This window comes from Trachypithecus francoisi, unplaced genomic scaffold, assembly GCF_009764315.1.
Source record: "Trachypithecus francoisi isolate TF-2019V2 unplaced genomic scaffold, Tfra_2.0 Lachesis_group16, whole genome shotgun sequence".
Classification (NCBI taxonomy): Eukaryota; Metazoa; Chordata; class Mammalia; order Primates; family Cercopithecidae; genus Trachypithecus; species Trachypithecus francoisi.
The window spans coordinates 51097825-51122653 of NW_022681461.1; the positions used below are offsets into that span (position 1 = coordinate 51097825).

The following is a 24829-nucleotide window of genomic DNA, read 5'->3' on the forward strand; positions in this document are numbered from 1 at the left end:
TGTTACAATTGTTGCAGATATCTCAAATTACTGTCAATCCTCATTTCTGTTTTAAAATAATTATAAATTCACTTGTTTCTTTTGGTTTTCAATTTTAAGACGTTTTTAAGGTAATCTGGTTTAAAAAAATTAAAGCATTACTTAATAAAGAAATTTTAATTTATTATAATGACCCAGTAACGTGTAGTTTCTCTAATTTTCTCTTCATTTTAGTGATTGATTGGACATGTACTTCAGCAGTGTATGTAGCCATCTTTATTGGGAGTGACTAAGATTAACCACTTAAAATTTGCAAAGCGTTTCTGTTCTCCTTGCACACTAAAGCTTTTAGTAACTTTTCTAAAATTTAGAAGATAACTATAAAAGCAGAAAAAAAATGTAGCTTTTTAAAAGGATAATTTTTTAAAATCCAAATATATTTATAAATATTTCAAGCAGCCTAATACTCAATTGTTTCTTTCCAAATGTTTTCTTTAGTGGAAATAAGTGACCCGTTTTTTAAATTACATTTTTATTAATACATTCTCACATCACAATATTTTTAATACCTTTTTACATAGTTACTAGATAAGATCTTTATAATTCTTTACCAAAAATTGAGTGATACATCAATGATACAGCAATGACTATCAGTTATTCACACATTTTTTTAGATCTTCAAAGAATTTTTCAAAACTGTGAGAACATATGACTTACATTACAGTAACTAGCAATAATTCAGTAATAATCCAAAACATGAATTTGAATTTTCCTTTTTAAAAAGTACTATATTTTTATACCTTTTATCTTCCTGTAATGTATGTGTGTGTCATGATTTTTAAAATTAAAAAGAATACAGAATGGGGCATCATTTGTGTATTTGCTAAAGGTTTACTATTTTCATCAGGGTCTTCTCTTTTGAGATAGAGTATCACTCCGTCACCCAGGCTGAAGTGCAGTGGCTCAATCTCTGCTCACTGCAACCTGCACCTCCCAGGCTCAAGTGATCTCATGCCCCCAGCCTCCCGTGTAGCTGGGATTACAGGCATGCATCACCACGCCTGGCTAATTTTTGTATTTTTAGTAGAGATGGGGTTTCACCATGTTGGCCAGACTGGTCTTGAACTCCTGACCTCAAGTGATCTGCCCACCTCAGCCTCTCAAAGTGCTAGGATTACAGGTGTGAGCCACCGTGCCTGGCCAGGGTCTTCCTTTAAGGCATCAAAGCCCAAATAACTTAAAATATGTTAATGAATACATGACATTAATGAATACTCTATCAGAGCACTAGGGACTGAATCCTGGTGTCCCCCATTAAATTCACATATTAAAGATCTAATCTCCAGCGTGATGGCATTTGAAGCTGGAACCTTCATAAATGGGATTAGTATCTTTACAATAAGAAACAAGGGAGAGATGGTTTCTCCGTCCACCATGTGAGCATATAGCAAAAAGGCATCCATCTGCAAACCATGAAGAGGAATCAGCTAGCACCTTGGAACCTCATCAGGAACTTAATTGTCTAGCACCTTTATCTTGGACTTCCCTGCCTCGAGAACTGTGAGAAATATATTTGTTGTCTAAGCTACCCAGTTTATGGTAGTTTGTTATAGCAGCCAAGCTGACTAAGACAGCAATTAGTACCAAGAAGTACGGTGCTGCTATAACCAATACATAAAGATGTGGAAGCAGCATTGACGTTAGGTAACGGAAGCTGGAAGAGTTTTGAGGGACTAGAGTACCTGGAAGAGTACTGGAAGAGTTTTGAGGTACTAGAGTACCTGGAAGAGTACTGGAAGAGTTTTGAGGTACCAGAGTACCTGGAAGAGTACTGGAAGAGTTTTGAGGTACTAGAGTACCTGGAAGAGTACTGGAAGAGTTTTGAGGCACTAGTTTTTTTGCTAGAAAAGGTCGATATTGCCATGGAGGGATTGATAGAGGTGATTTTGGTGAGGGCTCAAAGACAAGAAGGTGGGAGATAAAGCCTCCATCTTCATAGAGAACACGTAAATCACTATGAATAAAATGTTGGTAGACATATGGACAATAAAGGCCATTCTGATGAAGTCTCAAATGAAAATGAGGAACCTGTTATGGGAAACTGGAAGAAAGGTGATCTTTGTTATAATATGCCAAAGAACTTGGATGATTGTGTTCACGTTCTAGCGTTCTGTGGAAAGTAAAATTGTGAGCCATGAAATTAGATATTAAACTGAAGAGATCTCCAACCAGTGTTGAACCAGTGCCTCAGTTTATCTTGACTGCTTAAAGTAAAATGTGACAAAAAATGAAGACAGACTTGTTAACCAAAACGGAACCAGAACTTAAAGATTTGGGAAATTATCAGTTTGTCTGCATTACAAAAAGGTAAGAAAACATGTTTGGTAGAGAACACTAAGGGTGTAGCAGACCAGTCATCCAATTAGATTTGTGTGGGTGCGAACCACAGGCCTAATCAGCCACCCTAGCAGGAACACTGCCAGTTTGTATTGAAAGGAATGGAGATGGGACAGAATGAAGGAAGACTGTTGGACTTCTTGGATTTGGGACCATAGAGCTATTCAGCTGTAAATGTACACTATTCTTCAAGAAAAGGAGAGACTGACCTCAAACGGTGATTCAGAGAACATCAGGGGTACCTTCTCAGTTTCAAAAGGGGCAGTCATTGCCTTGGTTTCAATAGGCCTGACAGCTTCTGCCTGGTGATATAGGGGTCATCCTCCTCCAACATAGTCCTGGGGGCAATACCTCTGCCTCACTGGGTCTTGAAGCCAGAGTATCAGGCCAAAGAGGATTATTCCTAAGCCTAAGATCTCATGGTGTTTGCCTTGCTAGGTTTTGGACTTGTTGGGGACCCATTACACCTTCCTTTTTTCCTGTTTCTTGCTTTGCATGTCCCATCATTGTATTTTGGAAGCACATAACTTGTTTCATTTCACAGGTTCACAGCTGGAAAGGAATTTTGCCTCAGGATGAATTGTACCTTGAATCTCACTCACATCTGATTTAGATGAGACTTTGGACTTTAGCATTAAGGCAGGAATGAGTTAAAAGACTTTTAAGGCTGTTGAGATGGAATTTATGTATTTTGCATGTGAGGAGGACATGAATTTTGTAGGGCCAGGTACAGAATGCTATGGACTGAATCTTTGTGTTCCCCCAAAATTCATGTGTTAAGCCCTAACCTCTAATATGATGGTATTTGGAGGTGGAGCCATTGGGAGGTAATTAGGTCATGAGGGTAGAGCTCTCATGAATAGGATTAGTGCCATTATAAGAGACACAAGAGAGTTGATCTCTCTGTCTCATGTGAGGACACAGAAGGACATCTACCTGCAAACTGGGAAGAGGGCCCTCACCAGGAACTGCATTAGCTGGTGCCTTGATCCTGAGTGGAATTGCCAGCCTCCAGAACTGTGAGAAGCATTGCTGTTGTTTAAGGCATTTGGTTTATGGTGTTCTACTTATAGCGACCTGAGCTAAGACATAGGGCTTGGAAAGATACTTAATTTTCTAAACATATCTAATGTTTAGGGTGAGTATTGAATTATTAGCTTTGAAGACAGAAATCTGTCTATAAAATGTTATTCTAGGCAACTGTGGAATATATTTTCCATCCCTCCCCTCCTACAAATCTATTTGGGAACTCGGAAGTGAAAAAGAATACATGTAATTTAGGTTATCAAGTTTGGTTTCTTAATTTAATTGAATCTATTGCAGTTAATCTCCTATTTCTCATTAAACTTACAGGAAAATAATCAGACTACATACAATGTAAGTGTAACTTGTATAAAATCCAAACGAAGCAGGAATTTTGGTGAAGCAGGGTATGGAGAATATATATGTCTTAAAAATACAATGTGTGAAAAACATATCCTGTTATGTCTACAGTTTTGGGGGTATGTGCAATCATTTCATGTAATGGATTTTTATCAAACATAAGGTATTTTTCCACCAGAATACTTCCTGTGTTGTATTTACTGCAGTTGAATCCACAGCCTGTCTTTTCTCATGTCACATTGGAATGCTGTACTTCACATTTTCTTTTTTTTAATGGGAAAGATTCCGAGGATGTCTCTTCTTTCTGAGTATAGATGACTGTAGGTAAAATACATACCTAATGTGGAGAAAGAAGTTGCAAAACTAAGTAACGTTAACTATTTCTCTGGAAGGAACATTGAGTTTAAAATACAGAGTGCTGCCCAAATCCAGGGAGAAGACACTTGCAAGGGAGATGTGAGAAGGAATGCTTAAAGAAGTGTCTGGATTTTATGCAGAAAGAGAGGTAAATAAAACTCTTCTATCCTACTTTTTTTAATGCAAGGAATTGTCTTCCTTTCTTTAGCATAGCTCTCTCCACCTCCCTCTAAAGTTTGACATTTTTGTCTTTTCTCTCTATGTGTTGTTCTTATGTTTGATATCTGTTACCTTCTAGAGATAATCATTATTTTGGGGATTTGTGAAGGTTAGAACTGGGAAAACAAAAATTTAGTAGTGAAAGTTTTTTCCCCAATTTCCTGGAAAATGATTAGGTTTAATGATCAAATTTATTCAAGGGTAAGTTTTTGTTCCATACATTTTTCTTGAGTCTCTAACACCGACTTCCATTTGCCTGATATGAAGTGCTAGCTTGAAAAGCCAAACAAACAAGAAACAAAATGGATATAAATGGAAAAATCAGAAATGGCCAGTTCTTCTTAGTTTGACATCTAGATTTTATTTGTAGATACCTGTGCACATGGTCCAAACTTCTATATCTCATACATAATGCAGCTATGTTTTCTGATAGTAAAATTGTTCTTATTTGTACAGTGAAAGGGAAATATATGATCCCATGATGCCCAGCAAAAAGCATTATAACCTCCAGGGGCTTCACTAACAAGATCTAGTTCATCATGTCAGGCTTCCTCTTTGGTCTCTCCCATGTTTACCAACCTGTATATTAAGGTAGATGGCAAGCACTAACCAAAAAGCACAGGAAAAATGCAAAAACAAGACCAAAAAAGTCACTTACCTATAAAGAGCATCATGAGATATATTTTCAGCACATATGGGAAATAGATGGATAAGTCAAAGGGCAGCTTGGTGGAATAAGTGCCAAATGATTCAAAATAAGGCAGCGATTGATAGATGGCAAATGCTGTTAAAAAAGAAAAGCATCATGAAGGTGTTCCTCCTTAAGTTGTTACAGGGATGTGTATATATGTCTTCAGAGTTGTAGGATATTTTGAATTTGATAATGACAGTTTTGTAATAGTTGCTGAATCTTTTTGCTAAACCTAGTTTAATACAGAAATCTGAGAAATGATTAAGTTGGCAAGGTGCTTACAGTAGTATGACTTGTTGAATGTCCATGGTATGCTTTATCGTGCCTACAGAGGAAGAATTTACAATGTTTTTTAAAATGTTATCTCAAAATACATTTGTCCACCTAGCCACAAATAGGGGTGATAGACAGATGAACTTGGAAAATGGTGCATATATTTTCCTCTTAAGAGTTTCACAACACGTATTAACATAGTAGAGATTGTGAGAAATTCTGCAATAAAAAAAAATACCACCTAACCTTTCCTCAATCTAACTGGCCTTAGAATATCTGATTCTTCCTCCTTAACCACCAGTTGTACTTAATAAGTATTTTGAAGAACTCTATGAGAAATGCTGGCCTAAATTATTTTGAGGGAGGGAGCTGGTATCAGGTAAAAAATGATGAAAGTTCGGTAACATTGTATCCCATGTATAAATATTTTTGGTAACATTTCATGGAATGAAATGGTAATATGCTAACATTATGTAAGATGTTATCATTAGGGTAAGCTGGGTGAAGGGTACATGGGAATGGTGTACTATTGTTGCAATTCTTATGGGTCAAAATTATCCCTACGTAAAAGGTTTTTTAAAAGAGAAAGATGAAGAAAAGGCAGGAGTTCACAACTGTTAGAGCCGAGTGGAGGTATGAGTAGCATCATTATAGGATCTGCCACTGACACCAAACATGCAGTTTAAAGTTAACATAGGCTGCACCTATGTCTCTAGCATTTTATCAGTATAATTAGTTGATCTGGTTATTTACATAAGCTTTGTTTTTATCTTATATTTGTCAGATGGGAAATTATAGTCATTAAAAATTAGTAAAGTTGTCAAAAGTTTAATAGGTTTATTTAACTGTGCAGTTTATACTTTGGGACATCTGACATACAGAAACATATAAAGATAAAATTACAATTACCTGTATTCCACCACCCAGAGTTAATCATTATTGACATTTTTGTCATATATATCTCTAGACTATTTTCTGCATATACCTTATTTTGTAATTGCAAGAATAAGTTTATGAAGTGAATAAAAGAATAAGGGTTGTATGGCAACCATATAAGAACATGGCTTTCCTAGAAAGGAAAAGGATTCAAATTATGGAATAAAGGAATGCAAAAGTTTCCTATACATTTATCCATCCTTTATTCCTAGGAAGGGATTAGTTATATTTCTACCTTATTATTTTATATATTCTTTTAAATGTGATTAACTTTTAATTGGCAAATCATAATTGTATACATATATGAAGCACAATGTGATGTTTTGATGTATGTGTACAATGTGGAATGATTAAATCAAGCTAATTAACATATCCATCACCTCACTCATTTCTTTGTGGTGAGATTTGAAATTTACTCTTAGCTATTTTGAAATATACATTATTAAGTACAGTCACCCTGCTGTGCATTAGATCTCAAAAATGTATTCCTTCTAACAAACTTTGTACCCTTTGATCAACAACTCCCCATTTCCTTTCTATATTCTCTACAGTACTATTATATAATAAAGATATGTACATGATATTTCAATGAGAGGTGATTTGATTCTTAAAGAATGGACAATCAGGGTTTTTTTGTGGATTTCAAGACAATTATTCTCTAGATCCATTTGGCATAGTCTATTCCAAAATTAATAATTCTTCCTTTTGAATCAAAACAAATTTAGAAATTCTAACATGATTTACAATAACTTAAGCTCTTTTTATCTGCTCATCAGTAGATAGAAAATACATGTTTTTGTTTTATAACTGGCTTTTGTTATATATACTTTGTCATATACTTTGTCAATGTCATCATTTTATGTTAAATCTATGTCCTTATGTTTTTCCCTTAGTTACCTTAACATGCTTTCTTATTTTATGCCTTCAATTTTCAAAACTTTAATCATGTCTTACAGAATGCTCCTTACCAGTCTACCAGATCCATTGCAGAAGAAACTATAAGTCCTCCAAATATCCTCAAACTCTGCAAACTGATGATCTGAATGATTTGATCTTAAGTTTTAGGTTTATATTTAGGCTATATAATTAGCCTACTCATATTATATTCAATAATTCATTCTGTGTTTATTGAGCATATATACTGGTGCATAAGAGGAAGGAAGGAAGCAAAGAAACAAGACACAGACATCCTTTTACCCCCATGGAGCTTAGAGTCTAGTCAAGGAAATGGACATTAATCAAAGAATCATACCAATGTGTAATTATGCTGAGATAAGCCCTATAAGACAGCAGCCCCCAATCTTTTTGGCACCAGGTACTGGTTTTGTGGAAGACAATTTTTCCACAGACCGGAGGAAGAAGGATGATTTCAGGATGGTTCAAGCACACGACATTTATTGTGTACTTTATTTGTATTATTATTACATTGTAATAAATAACAAAATAATTATACAACTCACCATAATGTAGAATCAGTGGGAGCCCTGAGCTTATTTTCCTGCAACTAGATGGTCTCATCTGGGGGTGATGGGAGACAGTGAAAGATCATCAGGCATTAGATTCTCATAAGGAGCATGCAACCCAGATCCCCATGCACAGTTCACAATAGGGTTTGTGCTCCGATAAGAATCTGATGCCTCCACTGATCTGACAGGAGGTAGAGCTCAGGCGATAATGTGGGCAATGGTGAGTGGCCATAAATACAGATGAAGCTTCACCTGCTAGCCCACTGCTCACCTCCTGCTATGCGGCCTGGTTCTTAATGGGCCACAGACCGGGATCATAGCCCGGATTGGGGGCCCCTATTACAAAAAGATTCATGATGCTGTACCCAGGGGAACTCAGTTGAGGAAGTTAGGGAATGCCTCCCTCAGAAAATGATGATTAATCTCAAGGTAGAGTTAACTAGTTGCTGAGACAGGGTAGGATACATGGTAAATGGTAAGTGGGAAAGAGTCTCACCAGAGGGAACTGAATTTCTGTGCATTAAAAGTTAAAAATCATAGACTCTCTAAATGTTAACCTCTTTTTGGTGAGTAAAAAGACTCTGAGAGGTTAAATGAGTTACCCAAAATTCATACAGCGAGTTAATGAAGGGAAGGACTCAGATGCCGTTGCTTTCTGTCCAGTATTTTGTCTACTGTGCAGAGCTGCTTCCCTCTTCAACTTTGCCTCTTTGCATCAAGGGAAATATCCCAGGAAAGATACATTGAGTGAGCTAAGCATTCGCAAAAATAGTAATTTAATCATCAAGAACTTTAGTGAACCATTATAACTAGATGGCTTTTGTCAGTAAGCAATACAGCAAGTCACTCTTTTCTTACCTTCAGCGAGAACACACAAAGGATAAATGGGCATCCATAGTGTTTGACTGAGCCATGTCAAGACAGCATAGGATATTCCTATGACTGATAACATGCTATAAGTGTACCTGAAAGGAGATGAAAAGCTCATAAACATTATTTTCTGCTAATACCTGGGAAATAGAATGACTGTACTGTGTAATTAAATACAGAGATACAACTGGAAAGTGTGCAAATTATGTATTTTATTTCCTATAATTTAAGCAAGAGATTGTTTTTAAATGAGGGAAAGGGACCATGTCAATCTGGCTTGTCTCATGGGGTAGATCATGAATAATTATAAAGCTAAACAGAGCAAGTAAGTCTTACTCCCTCCTCAGAAAAATACAGTAACAATTTTCCTTGATTAGTGACTTCAATTTCATTAAAAAGCCAAGCCCATTTTTTGCACCAAGCAGCTAGGTTGTTTAATGACAGACATACTTGTAAATAGCTCAGGAATTCATTTAAAAATAAAATGTGACTTCCAAATCTTTATTTGGCAATTCTGCTTCTGCAGGTGTACTATCTATGTGATCAATTAAAGAACTGGCCTTGGGAGCTGATTTGGGTATAGTAGGGAGCTGTAAGCCTACCACTGTGATGTAATAGATTAAGCAGTCTACATTGTGTTTTATTTCTTTGAATAGGACACGGGTTATTAGGCTTAAGCATATATCAGAATCACCTAGGTGGCATGTTAAAACAAATTGCTGGACCCTACTCCAAAGTTTCTGATCCAGTGGAACTGTGGTACACCCCAGACTTTGTATTAACAAGTTCCAGATGATGCTGATGCCACTGGTCTAAGGACCGCACTTTGAGAACTACTGATATAGACAGACAATAAATACATATGACAAAACCACCCAAACAACCTTGAAAACATGAATGGGGAAGAGTAAATCTCTCTCAATCCAGGACCTGAATTCCGCCCCTCAGAGACAATAGCCAATGTCAGTTTCTTAGGTATTCTTTCAGAAATGTTTTTGCATTTACATATCTATGTGCATATTTACTACATATAATATATACCAGCAGTGGAGGACCTCGCTGAACATAGCATATAATCAAGCTTTTTGATCTTTACCAATCAAAGTGAAAAATGGTATCTCATCTTTTTCCCCTCATATTAGAAGAGTAGGTAAGCATCTTTTCATGTTTAAAAGCCACTTTTGGCCAGCTGTGGTAGCTCACTCCTGTAATCCCAGCACTTTGGGAGGCCAAGCCGGGCAGATGACCTGAGGTCCAGGGTTCAAGACCAGCTTGGCCAACATGGCGAAACCCCATCTACACTAAAGATATAAAAATTAGCCAAGCGTGGTGGCAGGTGCCTGTAATCCCAGCTACTCAGGAGGCTGAGGCAGGAGCATCACTTGAATCCAGGAGGCGGAGGTTGTGGTGAGCTGAGATCGCGCCACTGGACTCCAGCCTGGGTGAGAGAGCAAGACTCCATCTCAAAAAAAAAAAAAAAAAAAAAGCCACTTATGATGAGGTCCAATTTATCTTTTTTTCTTTTGTTGTGTTTCTGGTATCATATCTTATAATCCACCGCCAAATCCAGTAATCAAGATTTACTCCTATATTTTTTTCAAAGAGTCTCATAGTTTTTCCACTTATATGTGAGTGGTAACTTCATTTTTTGTGTGTGTATATCCAGTTGTCCCAGAACCATTTGTTAAAAAAGACTATTCTTTCCCCATCGAATGGTCTTGGCATTGTTGTCAGAAATTAATTGACCAAAAATGTGTGAGAGTTTATCTTTAGACTATCGATTTTATTCCGTGATTTATCCTTACACAATACCACACTTAATTATTGCTTTGTAGTAAGTTTTGAAATGGGAAAGAGTGAGTCCTTCACCTATATTCTTCTAAGATTGTTTTGGCTATTCTGAGTTCCTTGAATCTAAATATGAGTTTTAGGATCATCTTCTCAGTTTCTGCAATGAAGTTATCTGGGTTCTAATAGGGATTACACTAAATCTGCAGATCAATTTGGGGAATACTGCCATCTGAACAATATTAAGTTTTCAAGTCATGTGGGATGTCCTTTCATTTATTTAGATATTTAATTTTTTCAACAATGCTTTCTCAACAATGTATAAATTCTGTGCATCTTTTGTTAAGTTTATTTCTCAGTACTTTATTCTTTTTGATGCTGCTATGAACAGAATTGTATTCTTGATTTGATTTTGTGGTAGTTAATTGCAAATGTATAAAAAATAATTCATTTTTACATATTGATAATTTTTTATCAATAAGATATCATCTGCCAATAGAGATAGTTTTACTTGTTGCTTTCCAGCCTACATGCCTTTTATACCATTTTGTTTGTTTTCTGTTCTGTCTTCTTGCCAGGGATAGAACTTCCAGCACAATGATGAATATAAGTGGCAAGTGTGGATGCCCTTGTCTTGTTCCTGCATGTTAGGAGGAAGGCATCAGTCTTTCATCATTAACTATCATGTTAGTATGAATTTTTCACAGATGCTTTTTTCAGGCTGAGGAAATTTCTTGCTCATTTCTTTAGGAAAAATAATTATAGGGTAGAGTGGGAAGATATGTTTACCCCCATTTTACAGAGGAAAATAAAAGTTTCTGAAAGTTAGGTGCCTTGGAATTTCACTCCTAGGTATAAGGGAAATGAAAATATGTGCACACAGAAGCTTGTATATGGATGTTCATGGCCGTATTCCTCATGGCCAAACGGTAGAAACCACCCAAATGTCCATCAACTGATAACTGGATACACAGAAAGTAGTAAATCAATGCAATAGAATATTACTCAGCCCAAAAAGCAATGAAGTACTGACACATGCCACAACACAAAGGAACCTTGAAAACCTTATGCTAGGTAAAAGAAGCCTGTTACAAAAGGCCACAGATTGAATGATTCCATTTATATGAAATTTCCAGGATAGGCAATCCATAGAGACAGCAGATGTGTGGTTTCCAGGGGCTGGGGGAAGAAGGGAGTGGGTACTCCTCATACTGCTACTCCCTCCTCATACTGCTACTGGGTATGAGGTTTCTTTTACGGATGATAAAAATGTTCTAGGATAGTAGTGATTGCACATCTCTTTGGATATACTAAAACTCACAAATTTTATATTTTAAAAGGGTGAACTTTATAGTATATAAATTATATCTCAATAAAGTTGTTATTAAAATAAGAAAGGTTAAGTGATTTGCCTAACATCACTTAGCAAGTGAGTAGTGGAGGTGGGTTTCATCCAGAGAGATCTTCTACCTTCATGTTCAAAAGTCTTCCTATGACAGCATGCTACTTCTTTCAGTGCAAACGTTTTGTTCTTCAATGTATTTATTGAGCTTCTCTGAGACTGAAAGAGTAAGCATACCCAAGAGTAACATACTAGAAAGCTTCAATCCCAAATGATGTTTCACTATCTCATGAATAGAAGTTATGGGCTACAAAAGTCCATGAAGTTTGCCCCAAATCCACTAAACTATCAATTCAAAAATGAGAAATTACTAATTTATATACATAATTAAATTCATTTTACTTCAACAAAAGATTTCATTCTGATTCACTCTAGGACTCAACTTATTATTTAAACATATTTTAATCCAGTTAAGTTATTGAAAATATAATTTAAAAATTACATACCCTTGGCTAAAAAACAAACTAGGGCTCTTGTGTTACCTATCCAAATCCAGATCTCTCAAGTGGGAGGGACAATTCTCATTTGTGAAAGCTGACCTAGCAGTTAGGACACCTCCCCAGAGTGAGGTGTAAGCACTCACTGAGCAAAGGGGACTGTTTTACACCACCACTTGTAGAGGTAAGACTAGGCACATCTCACTGCAAAGTTTTAGAATTAGCAGTAAAAGGACTTAAGTTAGTCATTTGAACCCACTGGAATTGTAAATGAATGTGGGAGTGCAGTTTCTTCCTGAGAGGCCCTATATTTAAAAGATTTTTGAATGCACAGAAACTAACTGTAAATTCTGGTGATATAATAAAAGACCTGCTTTGCTTATTAAAGCAACTGTACTAAAGCAACTGTGAGGAATGCCTTCGTTAGGAAACAGCTGAGGGTTATTCCAAGTTGGTTTTATGCCAAGCCTTCTGAAGAAACCTGAATGTGCTGATTTACTGTTGTGATACCATGGTAGGTTTTCATTATTTTTGATATGCCCATTATGGAGAACACTAAAAATACATTTCCATATCAAGACAAAATAATTGGAAAGGGGATATGTTTTCCTCCCTCGTACCGAGTAACCAAATGTAAGCAGCTAGTACTGGTTTCACTGCAGAAAGCAATTTAGCCTTGTTTTAAGACATTATTTTACCTTCTTACCTAACCATATCCAATAGATTCCAAAAGATGAATAAAACACACACCACATATTTCCCTTGGACTTCCTCTTGACTGGTGATCACCACAAAAAGGATGATTATTCTCTCTGTGAGCTAACAAAGAAACAGCAAAGTCGGAAATTAGGATCATCTGTTAGGCTATGTAGGTAATTTTCTAATTTTAAAAACCAGATCTCCTTTCAAAAGTATACTTTAGCTGGAAATATGTATACTAAATTGTTAATAATGCCTCCCTCTGAGAGAGTAGGTTTATGGCTGAATTTCAGTTCCTCATTTGTTTGTCTATATTTTACAAATAATATATAATGAATGAAAAAATGACATATTTTATGTGAATCAGGATATTTCCTTTCTTCTTGCCACATGCATGTGTTTCTATTCACTTTGACAAGGCTTTATTGAGTGTCCACTGTGTGTCAGATGCCAAAATGAAAACACAGTCTTTGCTCCAGAGAGGGTAGCAGTGGTGGGAGAACTGAACAATAGCACAGTGTGTGCTAGATATGGGAGCACAGGTGAGCAAGATACTTTCTGCCTAGAGAAACAATGCAAAGAGATTAATGAAGACAGGCTACATTTCTTTTCATCCAAGTTGGATCTTGAAAAATGAATAAGAGTTTGTCAGGTAGACTGGATATGAGAGAGGGCATCCTAGGCAAAGGCAGTAGCCTGAGCAAAGAGGCATAGGTGTGAAAATGTAGGGTGCCCAGGGGAGTAATGTGAACCACTGGGGTGCTAGAGGGGAGGGTGCATACAAGGGAATAAAAGGAGATGAAATTGAAAACATGTTCGGAGCTGGGTTGTGAAGGGTTTTGAATGACAGGCTGAGAAATTTCAATTCCATCCAATAGAGAAACTATTGTAGCTTTTTTTTTTTTTTTTTCAGTAGGGGAGTAATATAATCCAAACCCTTATAAGCTAGTGGAAAATGAAAAGAATTCAATATATTCCAAGTCAGCATTTACAGATCATCGAGACTTCACACATTTTTGGCTTTGCCCCAATTACTAGCCTCAAAAAATAAAAAAATACATTCCTTTTTCCCAACCTAAATATAAAGCGCCTTCTTACGTTATATTAATATATCCTGTACATTCTGTATTTTGTGTGTTTTTAATAGAATGTTTTACTTGCTCTTAATGGTCAAAGGAAAATATACTTAAGATTGAAGAGTCAAATTCGCAGTAAAGAAAAGAGGGGAATGATTTATATTTTTCTTTATTTTTAAAGTGGATCAAGGAGAAAAGACTGGGATAACCTGTGACTTAGCATTTATAGGCTGCTAGTCCTGGAAAATCACCTAGTCCACAGAAATCCAAGATTTGCCAACAGCGCCACATGATCAGAAATCCACGTGTATAAGCTATATCAGCATGTTTATGACATGACTACGGTGGTGAGTCAAGAGGGTCTATGCTTGGCTAAGGGGAATTAGATATGATTCAAACCTTAGTCAAACTATGGAAGCTATCTACGTAGCTGTTTTTCTTTTTTCATTCTTTCTTTACAATATAATACTCTATTGATTTAGTTTCTATAATAAATTCTACTGAACTGCAATTATAATTACTGAACAATCCAACCTTGATGTCATGACACCTCTCAGCCTTCAGATACACAATCATAGCAGCAAACAAGTTCTTAGGCTGTACCTCTCTTATATTTGATCAATGCTTGGTAATTAGGAAAACCTTCTAGTTTTTGCTAGAAATCTCAGGAGATACACATACATGAATGGATACATGAATAAAATACAGATTTCTAATTACATGGCTGACTACTGAAAAATCTTAGACACCTCTCAATAAGATAATCTCTAGGGTCTCCTCTAAATAAAACATTTTGATACTAGCCCAGCCCCACCTTTTTAGAAATAAGGAATATGGGAACAGACCTGGAAACATATATATATATATATCCGAAGTCTCCTGGTTTCCAGAGTTGTAAGCTACCCGTGATGTCAGGTCACCCCTTAATTGAGGAGGACAGAGGGGAAAATCTCCTAAAAGGGAGAGACTGGAGCTGCATGATGAAACTCACCCTGTTGAAAATCATCACTTCACTGTGGCAAGGTAGCAATAAAATCCCAGCTGCACAGAAAGCAGCAACAGGATGGCCCCCCAAACCAAACCACAACACACATACACACACAAGTGAAGACTCCTTCTATATTCGGTGTCAATGTAATTAGTTAACAAATCATCTGATGGTTATTTAACTCTAACTTGACCATTCAATGGCAATACAATGGGGAAATTTAGGCAGAGATGTTCTTAAATTGAAATAAAGCTTTTATTGTTTACTTTGTGCCAGGTTCCAAATATACACCATCTCACTTTATCTCCATAATGACCCTAAGAAGTAGGTGCTATTATTGTTATATGCGATTTACAAAAGACATGCATTTTACCAACTGAAAGTGACTTACTTACAAGTCTGGAATCAACATCTAGACAATACGACTTCAAATTCCTGAAATACTAAGACTCTTTCACCATTGTTACTTGATATGAGTTACTCCATCACCTAGTATCCAAGTTATCGCCTATTCTTTCAAAAAGCATCTCCTTAAAAATTAAGCCTTAAAACAAGAGCCTCCTTGATTTTCTTAACACCAAAACAATTTTGAAGAAAAGGCTTTTAAAATTTATCAGTCTTCTTTAATATGACCATTTGGCCAGTTATTTAGAGCTTGACACTTGGAAGAATTTAGCCCTTTGTAATTTTTAACAAATCCTATGAAAATATGACTAATTACTAGAGAATGGTCTCGTTTAGTACAACTCAAATAGGTAGAGTAAAACGTATAGTAAATATCCTACAACTTGGGTTAAATTAAACATGGTGATAATGTCATCTACTCAAAAGTGTGATAACTATATAATAAAAATGCTGGGCATTTTGAAGTTCTATTTGGGAATCCTAAACTCCAGGTTGAGCAATAATTGAAACTAAGTTGTTACTTTACAAATGGCAGGTAGTACTTGATTTATAAGCTATGGGAGGGTAAAATGATACTTCAACTACAGGGAAAATTTCGAGAATCTTAAAATTAGTTTTAGTCTCAAAGACTACTATTTTACTAAAATGAAAATCTAAACTCTCAATCCTCTGAACTTTTCTGAGAACTTCAGAAATCTATCTTTATATATTCAAAAACTACCAATTACATTCTTCTGTAAGACAAATGCATTTAAATCATTGTATTTGTTTCTTTATTTATTCATCATTCAATAGATAATTATTGAGTGCACTGTTCTGGGTCCAAGGGGATACAGCTGTGAACAAGACCAAGCCCCTGCCTTCATAGTATTTATATTATACTTGGTGAAACACTAAACAAATGTAGCATAATAGTTGAGAGCTCAAGAGCCAAATAGCTTAAATGTCTGCTATAATATTCAAAACCTATGTGACCTTGCATAATTTACTTCTGTGTTAAGTAATTATAGTAGAGATAATAATTACCATCTATTGTTACATAGTAATTATTATATACAGGAAAAGGTTGTTGTAAAGATTAAATAAGTTAATACATGTAAAGAACTAAGAAGAGTGTTTGACACACATAAAAGCCCAAATAAATGTAAGCTATGATTAGGAAAATGAATATTTAAATATACTTTAATGTAGTGATTTACAGTGTATTTACAGGAAAACATTTTTCTATGTAGATAATGACTGAATTTAAAAAATTCAACCTCAGCATCTGTAAAATTATGCTAGGAATATAGCTTTGTACTTATCACACTGAAGAACTACATGGATCAAATGTGAAAAACAGAGGAAAAATCTAAAATCTTACCTACAGAGTGAATGGGATATGTAATTCACTCTCAGGAGGCTTCCAAATTTGGAGAATGTTACAGCTCAACACTATCTTTGGTAGTTTCTTCTCTAACAATATAAGCCTATTCCAAGCTCAAAACTGGTGAGAAAAATCTATGTGATTTTAAAGGAAAGTCAGATTATTTAGTCTAGCAACACAAATAAGCACCTGCTTCACAGCTAAAAAGAAATTAGGGTAAAACCTGGCTTTTTGCCTAAAAGGGTTTAAGATACTTCCTTCCCTTTGGGAATTCCTTCATATTTGTTCTCTTAAGAGTATGTGACTGTGAAATCTTTAGAGGGATTTTTGACAAACAGATCCCTGCTTGCCCTGATCAGGAATAGAAGTGTTACTGGCAAATACAGAAACAGTTTATGTGATTTGGGCTCATAAATGGAATCTCTGTAAGCACAATAATTTAGGAATATTCGTTTTTACTGTTTTGGTTAAGAAATTTTAAAAATTGAGTAAAAATATGTAAAATTAATACTGCAGGAGTGTTTATTATGACACAGAGGGAAGGATGTGTATTGAATCATTTTAATTCAATTATAAATGAAATATTTGCATTTAAAGCATTTCTCAAAAAGTGATGGAGTAATCTATTAAGGGTTTCCTATAGGGGATATCAGTCTAATGTTATGACTTACAAAGGTTAGTGCTGGCTATTTTCCCCTCTTCTTGAGTTGAAACATCCTAAAGCAGTATAAATAAAAATCTCCTTCTCAGGCTTCTGTACAAGCAAACTGAACAAAGCCCCTCAAAATCAACATTTCAGGGTTGACAGTGATTCTGTACTATAAAAGTCAAGTTGTTTTGATTAAATTTACTGAAATCAACTACTTTTCCAATTCAATATTTTTTACTAAGCTAATAAAGTATGCAAGCTCATTTGGGAGGAGGGGATTGGAAAAGGGAGAAACCTAGTTTTCATTTATATTATCATTTCCTTTATGCTTCTTTTGGACCATTTTAATATTTCCATTTTAAAAAGTAAAAGTATCAAAGTTTACTGTATTTTCTTATGATTTTTATTGTCGTGTAATTATTTCAAAAATTGGAAGTCTATAAATAGCTACGCTATGGTTTTGCCCTTTTTCCCTAAGTGTATAAAAAAATAAAATATATGTCAGTTAAATGATTATTGTCTTTTGGTCAATCGTTTTTTTCCTTTCCTTTTGTATGTAATTTTAGAAATTCATAACGGTTTTTCGCTAGGTGTCAAAATAAAGATGTGGATGTAAAACAATTTAAAATGCACAGGGCAAACCGAATCCAGCAGCACATCAAAAAGCTTATCCACCACGATCAAGTGGGCTTCATCCCTGGGATGCAAGGCTGGTTCAACATACGCAAATCAATAAATGTAATCCATCATATAAACAGAACCAAAGACAAAAACCACATGATTATCTCAACAGATGCAGAAAGGCCATTGACAAAATTCAACAGCCCTTCATGCTAAAAACCCTCCATAAGCTAGATATTGATGGGACGTATCTCAAAATAATAAGAGCTATTTATGACAAACCCACAGCCAATATCATACTGAATGGGCAAAAACTGGAAGCATTCCCTGTGAAAACTGGCACAAGACAGGGATGTCCTCTCTCACCACTCCTATTCAACATAGTGTTGGAAGTTCTGGCCAGGGCAATCAGGCAGGAGAAAGAAATAAAGGGTATTCAATTAGGAAAAGAGGAAGTCAAATTGTCCCTGTTTACAGATGACATGATTGTATATTTAGAAAACCCCATTGTCTCAGCCCAAAATCTCCTTAAGCTGATAAGCAACTTCAGCAAAGTCTCAGGATACAAAATCAATGTGCAAAAATCACAAGCATTCCTATACACCAATAACAGACAAACAGAGCCAAATCATGATTGAAATCCCATTCACAATTGCTTCAAAGAGAAAAAATACCTAGGAATCCAACTTACAAGGGATGTAAAGGACCTCTTCAAGGAGAACTACAAACCACTGCTCAGTGAAATAAAAGAGGACACAAACAAATGAAAGAACATTCCATGCTCATGGATAGGAAGAATCAATATCATGAAAATGGCCATACTGCCCAAGGTAATTTATAGATTCAATGCCATCACCATCAAGCTACCAATGACTTTCTTCACAGAATTGGAAAAAACTACTTTAAAGTTCACATGGAACCAAAAAAAGAGCCCACATTATCAAGACAATCCTAAGCCAAAAAAACAAAGCTGGAGGCATCATGCTACCTGACTTCAAACTATACTACAAGGCTACAGTAACCAAAACAGCATGGTTGGTACCAAAACAGAGATATAGACCAATGGAACAGAACAGAGCCCTCAGAAATAATATCACACATCTACAACCATCTGATCTTTGATAAGCCTGACAAAAACAATAAATTGGGAAAGGATTCCCTATTTAATAAATGGTTCTGGGTAAACTGGCTAGCCATATGTAGAAAGCTGAAACTGGATCCCTTCCTTACACCTTAAACAAAAATTAATTCAAGATGGATTAAAGACTCAAATGTTACACGTAAAACCATAAAAAACCCTAGAAGAACACCTAGGCAATACCACTCAGGCGTGGGCAAGGACTTCATGACTAAAACACCAAAAGCAATGGCAACAAAAGCCAAAATTGACAAATGCGATCTAATTAAACTAAAGAGCTTCTCTACAGCAAAAGAAACTTCTATCAGAGTGAACAGGCAACCTACAGAATGGGACAAAATTTTTACAATCTACGCATCTGACAAAGGGCTAATATCTAGAATCTACAAAGAACAAATTTACAAGAAAAAAACCCCATCGAAAAGTGGGTGAAGGATATGAATGGACACTTCTCAAAAGAACACATTTATGCAGCCAAAAGACATATGAAAAAATGCTCATCATCACTGGCCATCAGAAAAATGCAAATCAAAACCACAATGAGATACCATCTCACACCAGTTAGAATGGCGATCATTAAAGTCAGGAAACAACAGGTGCAGGAAACAACAGGTGGAGAAATAGAAACACGTCTACACTGCTGGTGGGACTGTAAACTAGTTCAACCATTGTGGAAGACAGTGTGGTGATTCCTCAAGGATCTAGAACTAGAAATACCACTTGACCCAGCAATCCCATTACTGGGTACATACCCAAAGGATTATAAATCATGCTGCTATAAAGACACATGCACACGTATGTTTGTTGAGGCACTATTCACAATAGCAAAGACTTGGAACCAACCCAAATGCCCATCAATGACAGACTGGATTAAGAAAATGTGGCACATATACACCATGGAATACTATACAGCCATAAAAAAGGATGAGTTCATGTCCTTTGTAGGGACATGGATGAAGCTGTAAACCCTCATTCTAAGCAAACTATTGCAAGGATAGAAAACCGAACACCACATGTTCTCACTCAGGTGGGAATTGAACAATGAGATCACTTGAACACAGGATGGGGAACATCATACCCTGGGGCCTGTCGTGGGGTGGGGGGAGGTGGGAGGAATAGCATTAGGAGATATACCTAATGTAAATGACGAGTTAATGGGTCCAGCACACCAACATGGCACATGTACACATATGTAACAAAACTGCACATTGTTCACATGTACCCTAGAACTTAAGGCATAATAAAAAAATATAAAAATAAATGCACAGGAAACAAAAGCACAAGAAACAGAAACACAGTATAAAAACAAACCTATCTCCTGTGGACACACCACCACTACTTGATACCTGTAATGCTAATTGCTCAACTAGGTAATCAGTTCCTACTGTTGGTTGGAATTATTTCTCTAGATATTTTGGAGGACTAGTTCCCCCCAAGAAGAATTCAGTTGTCACTTAACAATCTCCTTTTTTTTGAGACGGAGTCTTGCTCTGTCGCCCAGGCTGGAGTGCAGTGACACGATCTCGGCTCACTGCAACTTCCGCCTCCAGGGTTCAAGCCATTCTCCTGCCTCAGCCTCCCCAGTAGCTGGGATTACAGGCGCGCACCACCATGTCCAGCTAATATTTTTTGTATTTTTAGTAGAGATGGGGTTTCACCATGTCGGCCAGGATGATCTCAATCTCTTGACCTCATGATCCGACTGCCTCGGCCTCCCAAAGTGCTGGGATTACAGGCTTGAGCCACTGCGCCCGGCCCACTTAACAATCTCTTGATGGTAATATCAAAATCACATGACAACTGTATAGACATGGTTTTTCAGCTTACTTAAAAGCAGCCACTCTCTTAACTACAGTTTCTTCATTTAAAAATGGGGAAACAGGAAAACCAAGAATGATTACACAATCTGAGAGTTCTGTTTCATTATTTTAAAGCAGGGGCCTCAGTGCCATCCCATAATGAGGGAATTCTAATTGTCTGCATAACTCTAATACAAGAAGGAGGTAGAAAATGAAACTTTGGGAACAATGGCATGTTTCTGAACCTTTATCCAACACCATTTCCATCGTGGGAACCACAAAAAGGATGATAAATTAATAAAAGAAATAGGGGCCAAATAAAATCTCAAAAGAGATAAAAAGAGGAAGCCAAACAACCACAACAAAAATTGATAATACTCAGGATGAGAATAATTTTCTTCCCTAACACAGTGATCTCTGACTTATCTCTCCCAGTAACTGAAGACTTAAAAATCATTTGCACTCTGCTAACATCAGACTTTGCAAACTCGCCTTTGAATAAAAGGTGTCAATATATATTTGCCACTATGTTTAAATTGCCAAACCAAGATTTGGTTCTTTGGTTATAGTTATATTTCTATAAGCCCTTAAAGTTTTAATTAGCAGTGATTAAAATCAGGTGTATATTGTGGCATTCCTGGAACTCCAAGAAATCAGATTTCTAAGTTATATAATAATTTCTATTACTAAACAAGCCTAATTTTGTAAAGTACATATGTGCACATTTTCTAGGCACATTCAAGCTGCTCAGTGAGTTTTCTTCCTTACAAAATTATCTATTCCCTCTAGGTGCATTCTCTACACTGGCAATAACTAAAATAACACTACTCTTAATTTTGAAAATGTTTACCATGAAACTAGCAGTAGCCACTTAGCCTAAAAAGGTAAAAAGTCCTTTAAAAAAATACCAATAGAAAACATAACTGAGATTTTAGATGAATTTAGTCATACTCCAAGCAAAATCATTCCAGATGATAGAATACAATTTTTATTTAATGTTAGTTGTTAATTTTATTTTCCAAGATTAGCATTATGGGATGCTGGTACTATATGTATTTTGGTTGTTTCGAGGTACACCACATTGTAAATAAGTAATAAACACCAATAAATCATGCTCCCAGATACTATGTTGCTGTTGAGACAGATCTGTATCCCCGTTGATTTTGTAAGGAACTATGTTAAAGGGAATTCCATCTAGGTCTTAGCTAGTTAACTGACTACTATGTTATTAGTTTATGCACCATTACCCTAATTTTTATTTTACATTTGATATTTCAACATCTTAAATGTCTTTATCCTAATGGATACTATTTCCCTACTCTTATTTAATAAGTAAAATTTAAAATACTCCATAAACTTGTAATGCTCAGTTGTTAAAAGGCTCCTTAGGATTATACTATTTATATCTTTTAAACTTTCATGATATTTTAGACAAATTTTAATAAAAGGATCTATGCCACTCTTTAACAAAAATTTAAAGTATACATTTACATTCTAAGCACTTTGCTAGGTGCTGGCAACACAATAGAATTCTGACATATTTTAATTAGTTTTACAATGTGAAATTGTCAAAATTATCAATTTTTCAAATTTATTTTGAGGATACCTAAAATTATACTCACGTAGATACCTATTTCTGTAGACTTTAAACTCATGTTCTTATAGTTGCCTAACCTTTACCATCCCACAAGAAAGGGACAACTGTATGAACTATATAAAATCTAAAGAAAATCTTTATTTTTTTTTTTTTTTTGCCTTTATCCAGCAATGATTTTCTACATGGAGTCACTACTAGTAAATTTCCCATCTTCCTTCAACCAGCCTTTACAAAGAACATGGTAATCTAGGGCTAGAGGCATGGAAGAGGGAACAAAGAATAGTTAAGAAAATAGTAGTAACAGCTACCAAGTATTGTATTCTTAACTAAGTGCCAGGAACTTATCCATTTTCTCAGTTACTTCATAAGATACATGTTATTTTCATATCACATGAGAAAATGAAGTTCAGAATGATTAAATGACTTGTTTAAAGGTATACAACTAGTGCAAAGTAGAACTGGGATTTGAATCCAGGTCTGTGTGTTCCCCAAGTCTATGCTTAGATGCTGTATTAGATAAACACAAATGATCTCCCCTTTCCATTGATGTTTAGTAAAAAAGAGGGAATGAGCAAGAATGAATGGCCTAGGAGTACTCTAGTCTCTGGATGTAGATGAAGGAAGCTTTTTGTTTTTTAATCATCTACTCTTTGCCAGGTATTATTTGTGGTGTCCTTTACCTCAACAGCCCAATGGTTGTGGGTGGTATGATCCCATAGTGGTAAGCAGAAAAGCCAGGCCTCAAACCCAAGTCTCCAATCCTATGCCTTATCATTGTCTTCTACTACCCCAGGCAGTGATATAGTGAGAGTAGCAAGTGGCTGTGAAATCTCCTGCCAGGATAGGACCAATGCAGTGCTGCAAGATCAGCAAGCATCACTACCCTGAATGTTTCCAACTGGTTGTTCTAATTGTGCAGTTTTAGAATAAGGTTGTCCTTCCATGAAATTAATTGTCCTTATCAGTGACCTAAGACAAGGGTTGGCTTTCTAACTGCCAAAAAGTCAGGAGAAGCTGTACATAGAAAAAATGTAAATATGAAACAGATTCTATAATAATAATGTGATTCAAACCTACCTGCAAAAACCTTGGGAGAAGATGGTTTGACTCAATGCCAACATATATGTGCAGCAATTCCAGGAGAGAAACGGACTGGCAAAGTCGCATCACAAGTCCAATAGCATAAAAAGTGTCAACCATTGAATCTGTGTCCCATGGGTTAAAAATGCAGATATAGTAAGTAAAAACTGGATTATAACCCAAATGTATGCAGCACTTTGAAATCAAATGGAGAGTATTCACTTCCTTTTTCATTGTATATGTGAACAATTCCTTAAGTAGCTACTAAATTATTAAGAATACAATGCACACCAAAAAAGCACCCCATACTGTAGTGTATTTTAATTGCTTCTGTTACAAAAGAAGTAGAAACTTGAGAAGGATTTCATGGGCAAATGTACATGTAGCATTTATTCCCCACTTCTAAGATTATAAAACAATTCCCACATAAGAGTAACCTCCTAGAATCTAGACCACCTCAAGTGTAGATAGAAGCAAACTTGTTAAAGACACTGTGCTCACAGCTCCTCCACTGACAAGGAAATGACAAAAATGAGAAAAAAAATGATTTCAGAGAAACTTTATGGAAATGACACTAATAATGCCATGATATCAAATAACATATGTATCTAGGATTTTGTTTCTATACATATTTGGTTAGTGCTTTTCTGGATTTTATGAAACACTGGAACTTGGGCCTCCGATCAGGACTTTTGGGGTTTGCATTGCAGAGGGTTCAAACGAAATGCTGTGCGCTTAGAGGGAGCTGAAATGGAAGGGAAACAAATGTTCCTCTACATAGGATAAATGTGTTGCTTTAAGTTTTAAAATGAAATCCTGCCATGTTTAGAAACTCGTAGGGAAGATTTTGCTCTCTTTACTGCCCAGTGGTAATTCACATAATGATAATTTATTGAGCACTAAGGATTTCTCTTCTCAGCAGCCCCACGAGATGGACACTATTATCATCATCCCCATTTCAGAGATGGTTCCCGAAGCACACAGTCCATGCTCTTATCCACTGCTCTGCATTCGCTGTACCAGAGCATTATGAATTACACAGCTCTGTGAAGGAAGAAGGTAGCAGGTATAACATGTTCAGGGTTTCAGGTTTCTGTTGAGCTACTTATGTCATTTATACATTGATTCAAAAATTGTACTGAATCCACACTTGGTTGTTTTCAGTCTGTCTCCTGAATGAATCAGTTGTGTTTCTTTAATAATAAGTAGCTTC

General features: G+C 36.0%; 1 protein-coding gene across 10 annotated transcripts in view; it reads right to left on the reverse strand.

Annotated features, from left to right (window-relative positions):
• Window positions 1-494: 494 nt before the first annotated feature.
• The window catches only part of HACD4 (3-hydroxyacyl-CoA dehydratase 4), a 30026-nt gene continuing 5691 nt past the window's right edge, over window positions 495-24829 (reverse strand). For 7 of the 10 annotated variants that reach the window (XM_033237467.1, XM_033237461.1, XM_033237464.1 and 4 more), the window contains 5 exons: window positions 23614-23741; window positions 12905-13017; window positions 8560-8666; window positions 4994-5119; window positions 495-4096 (listed from right to left, as the gene is read on the reverse strand). In XM_033237467.1, the coding sequence (XP_033093358.1) occupies window positions 4014-4096; window positions 4994-5119; window positions 8560-8666; window positions 12905-13017; window positions 23614-23741 (557 nt within the window). In that variant the 3' untranslated portion in view covers window positions 495-4013. The remainder of the gene's footprint in view (window positions 4097-4993; window positions 5120-8559; window positions 8667-12904; window positions 13018-23613; window positions 23742-24829) is intronic. The other 3 variants (XR_004443504.1, XR_004443506.1, XR_004443505.1) reach the window with 3 other exon arrangements.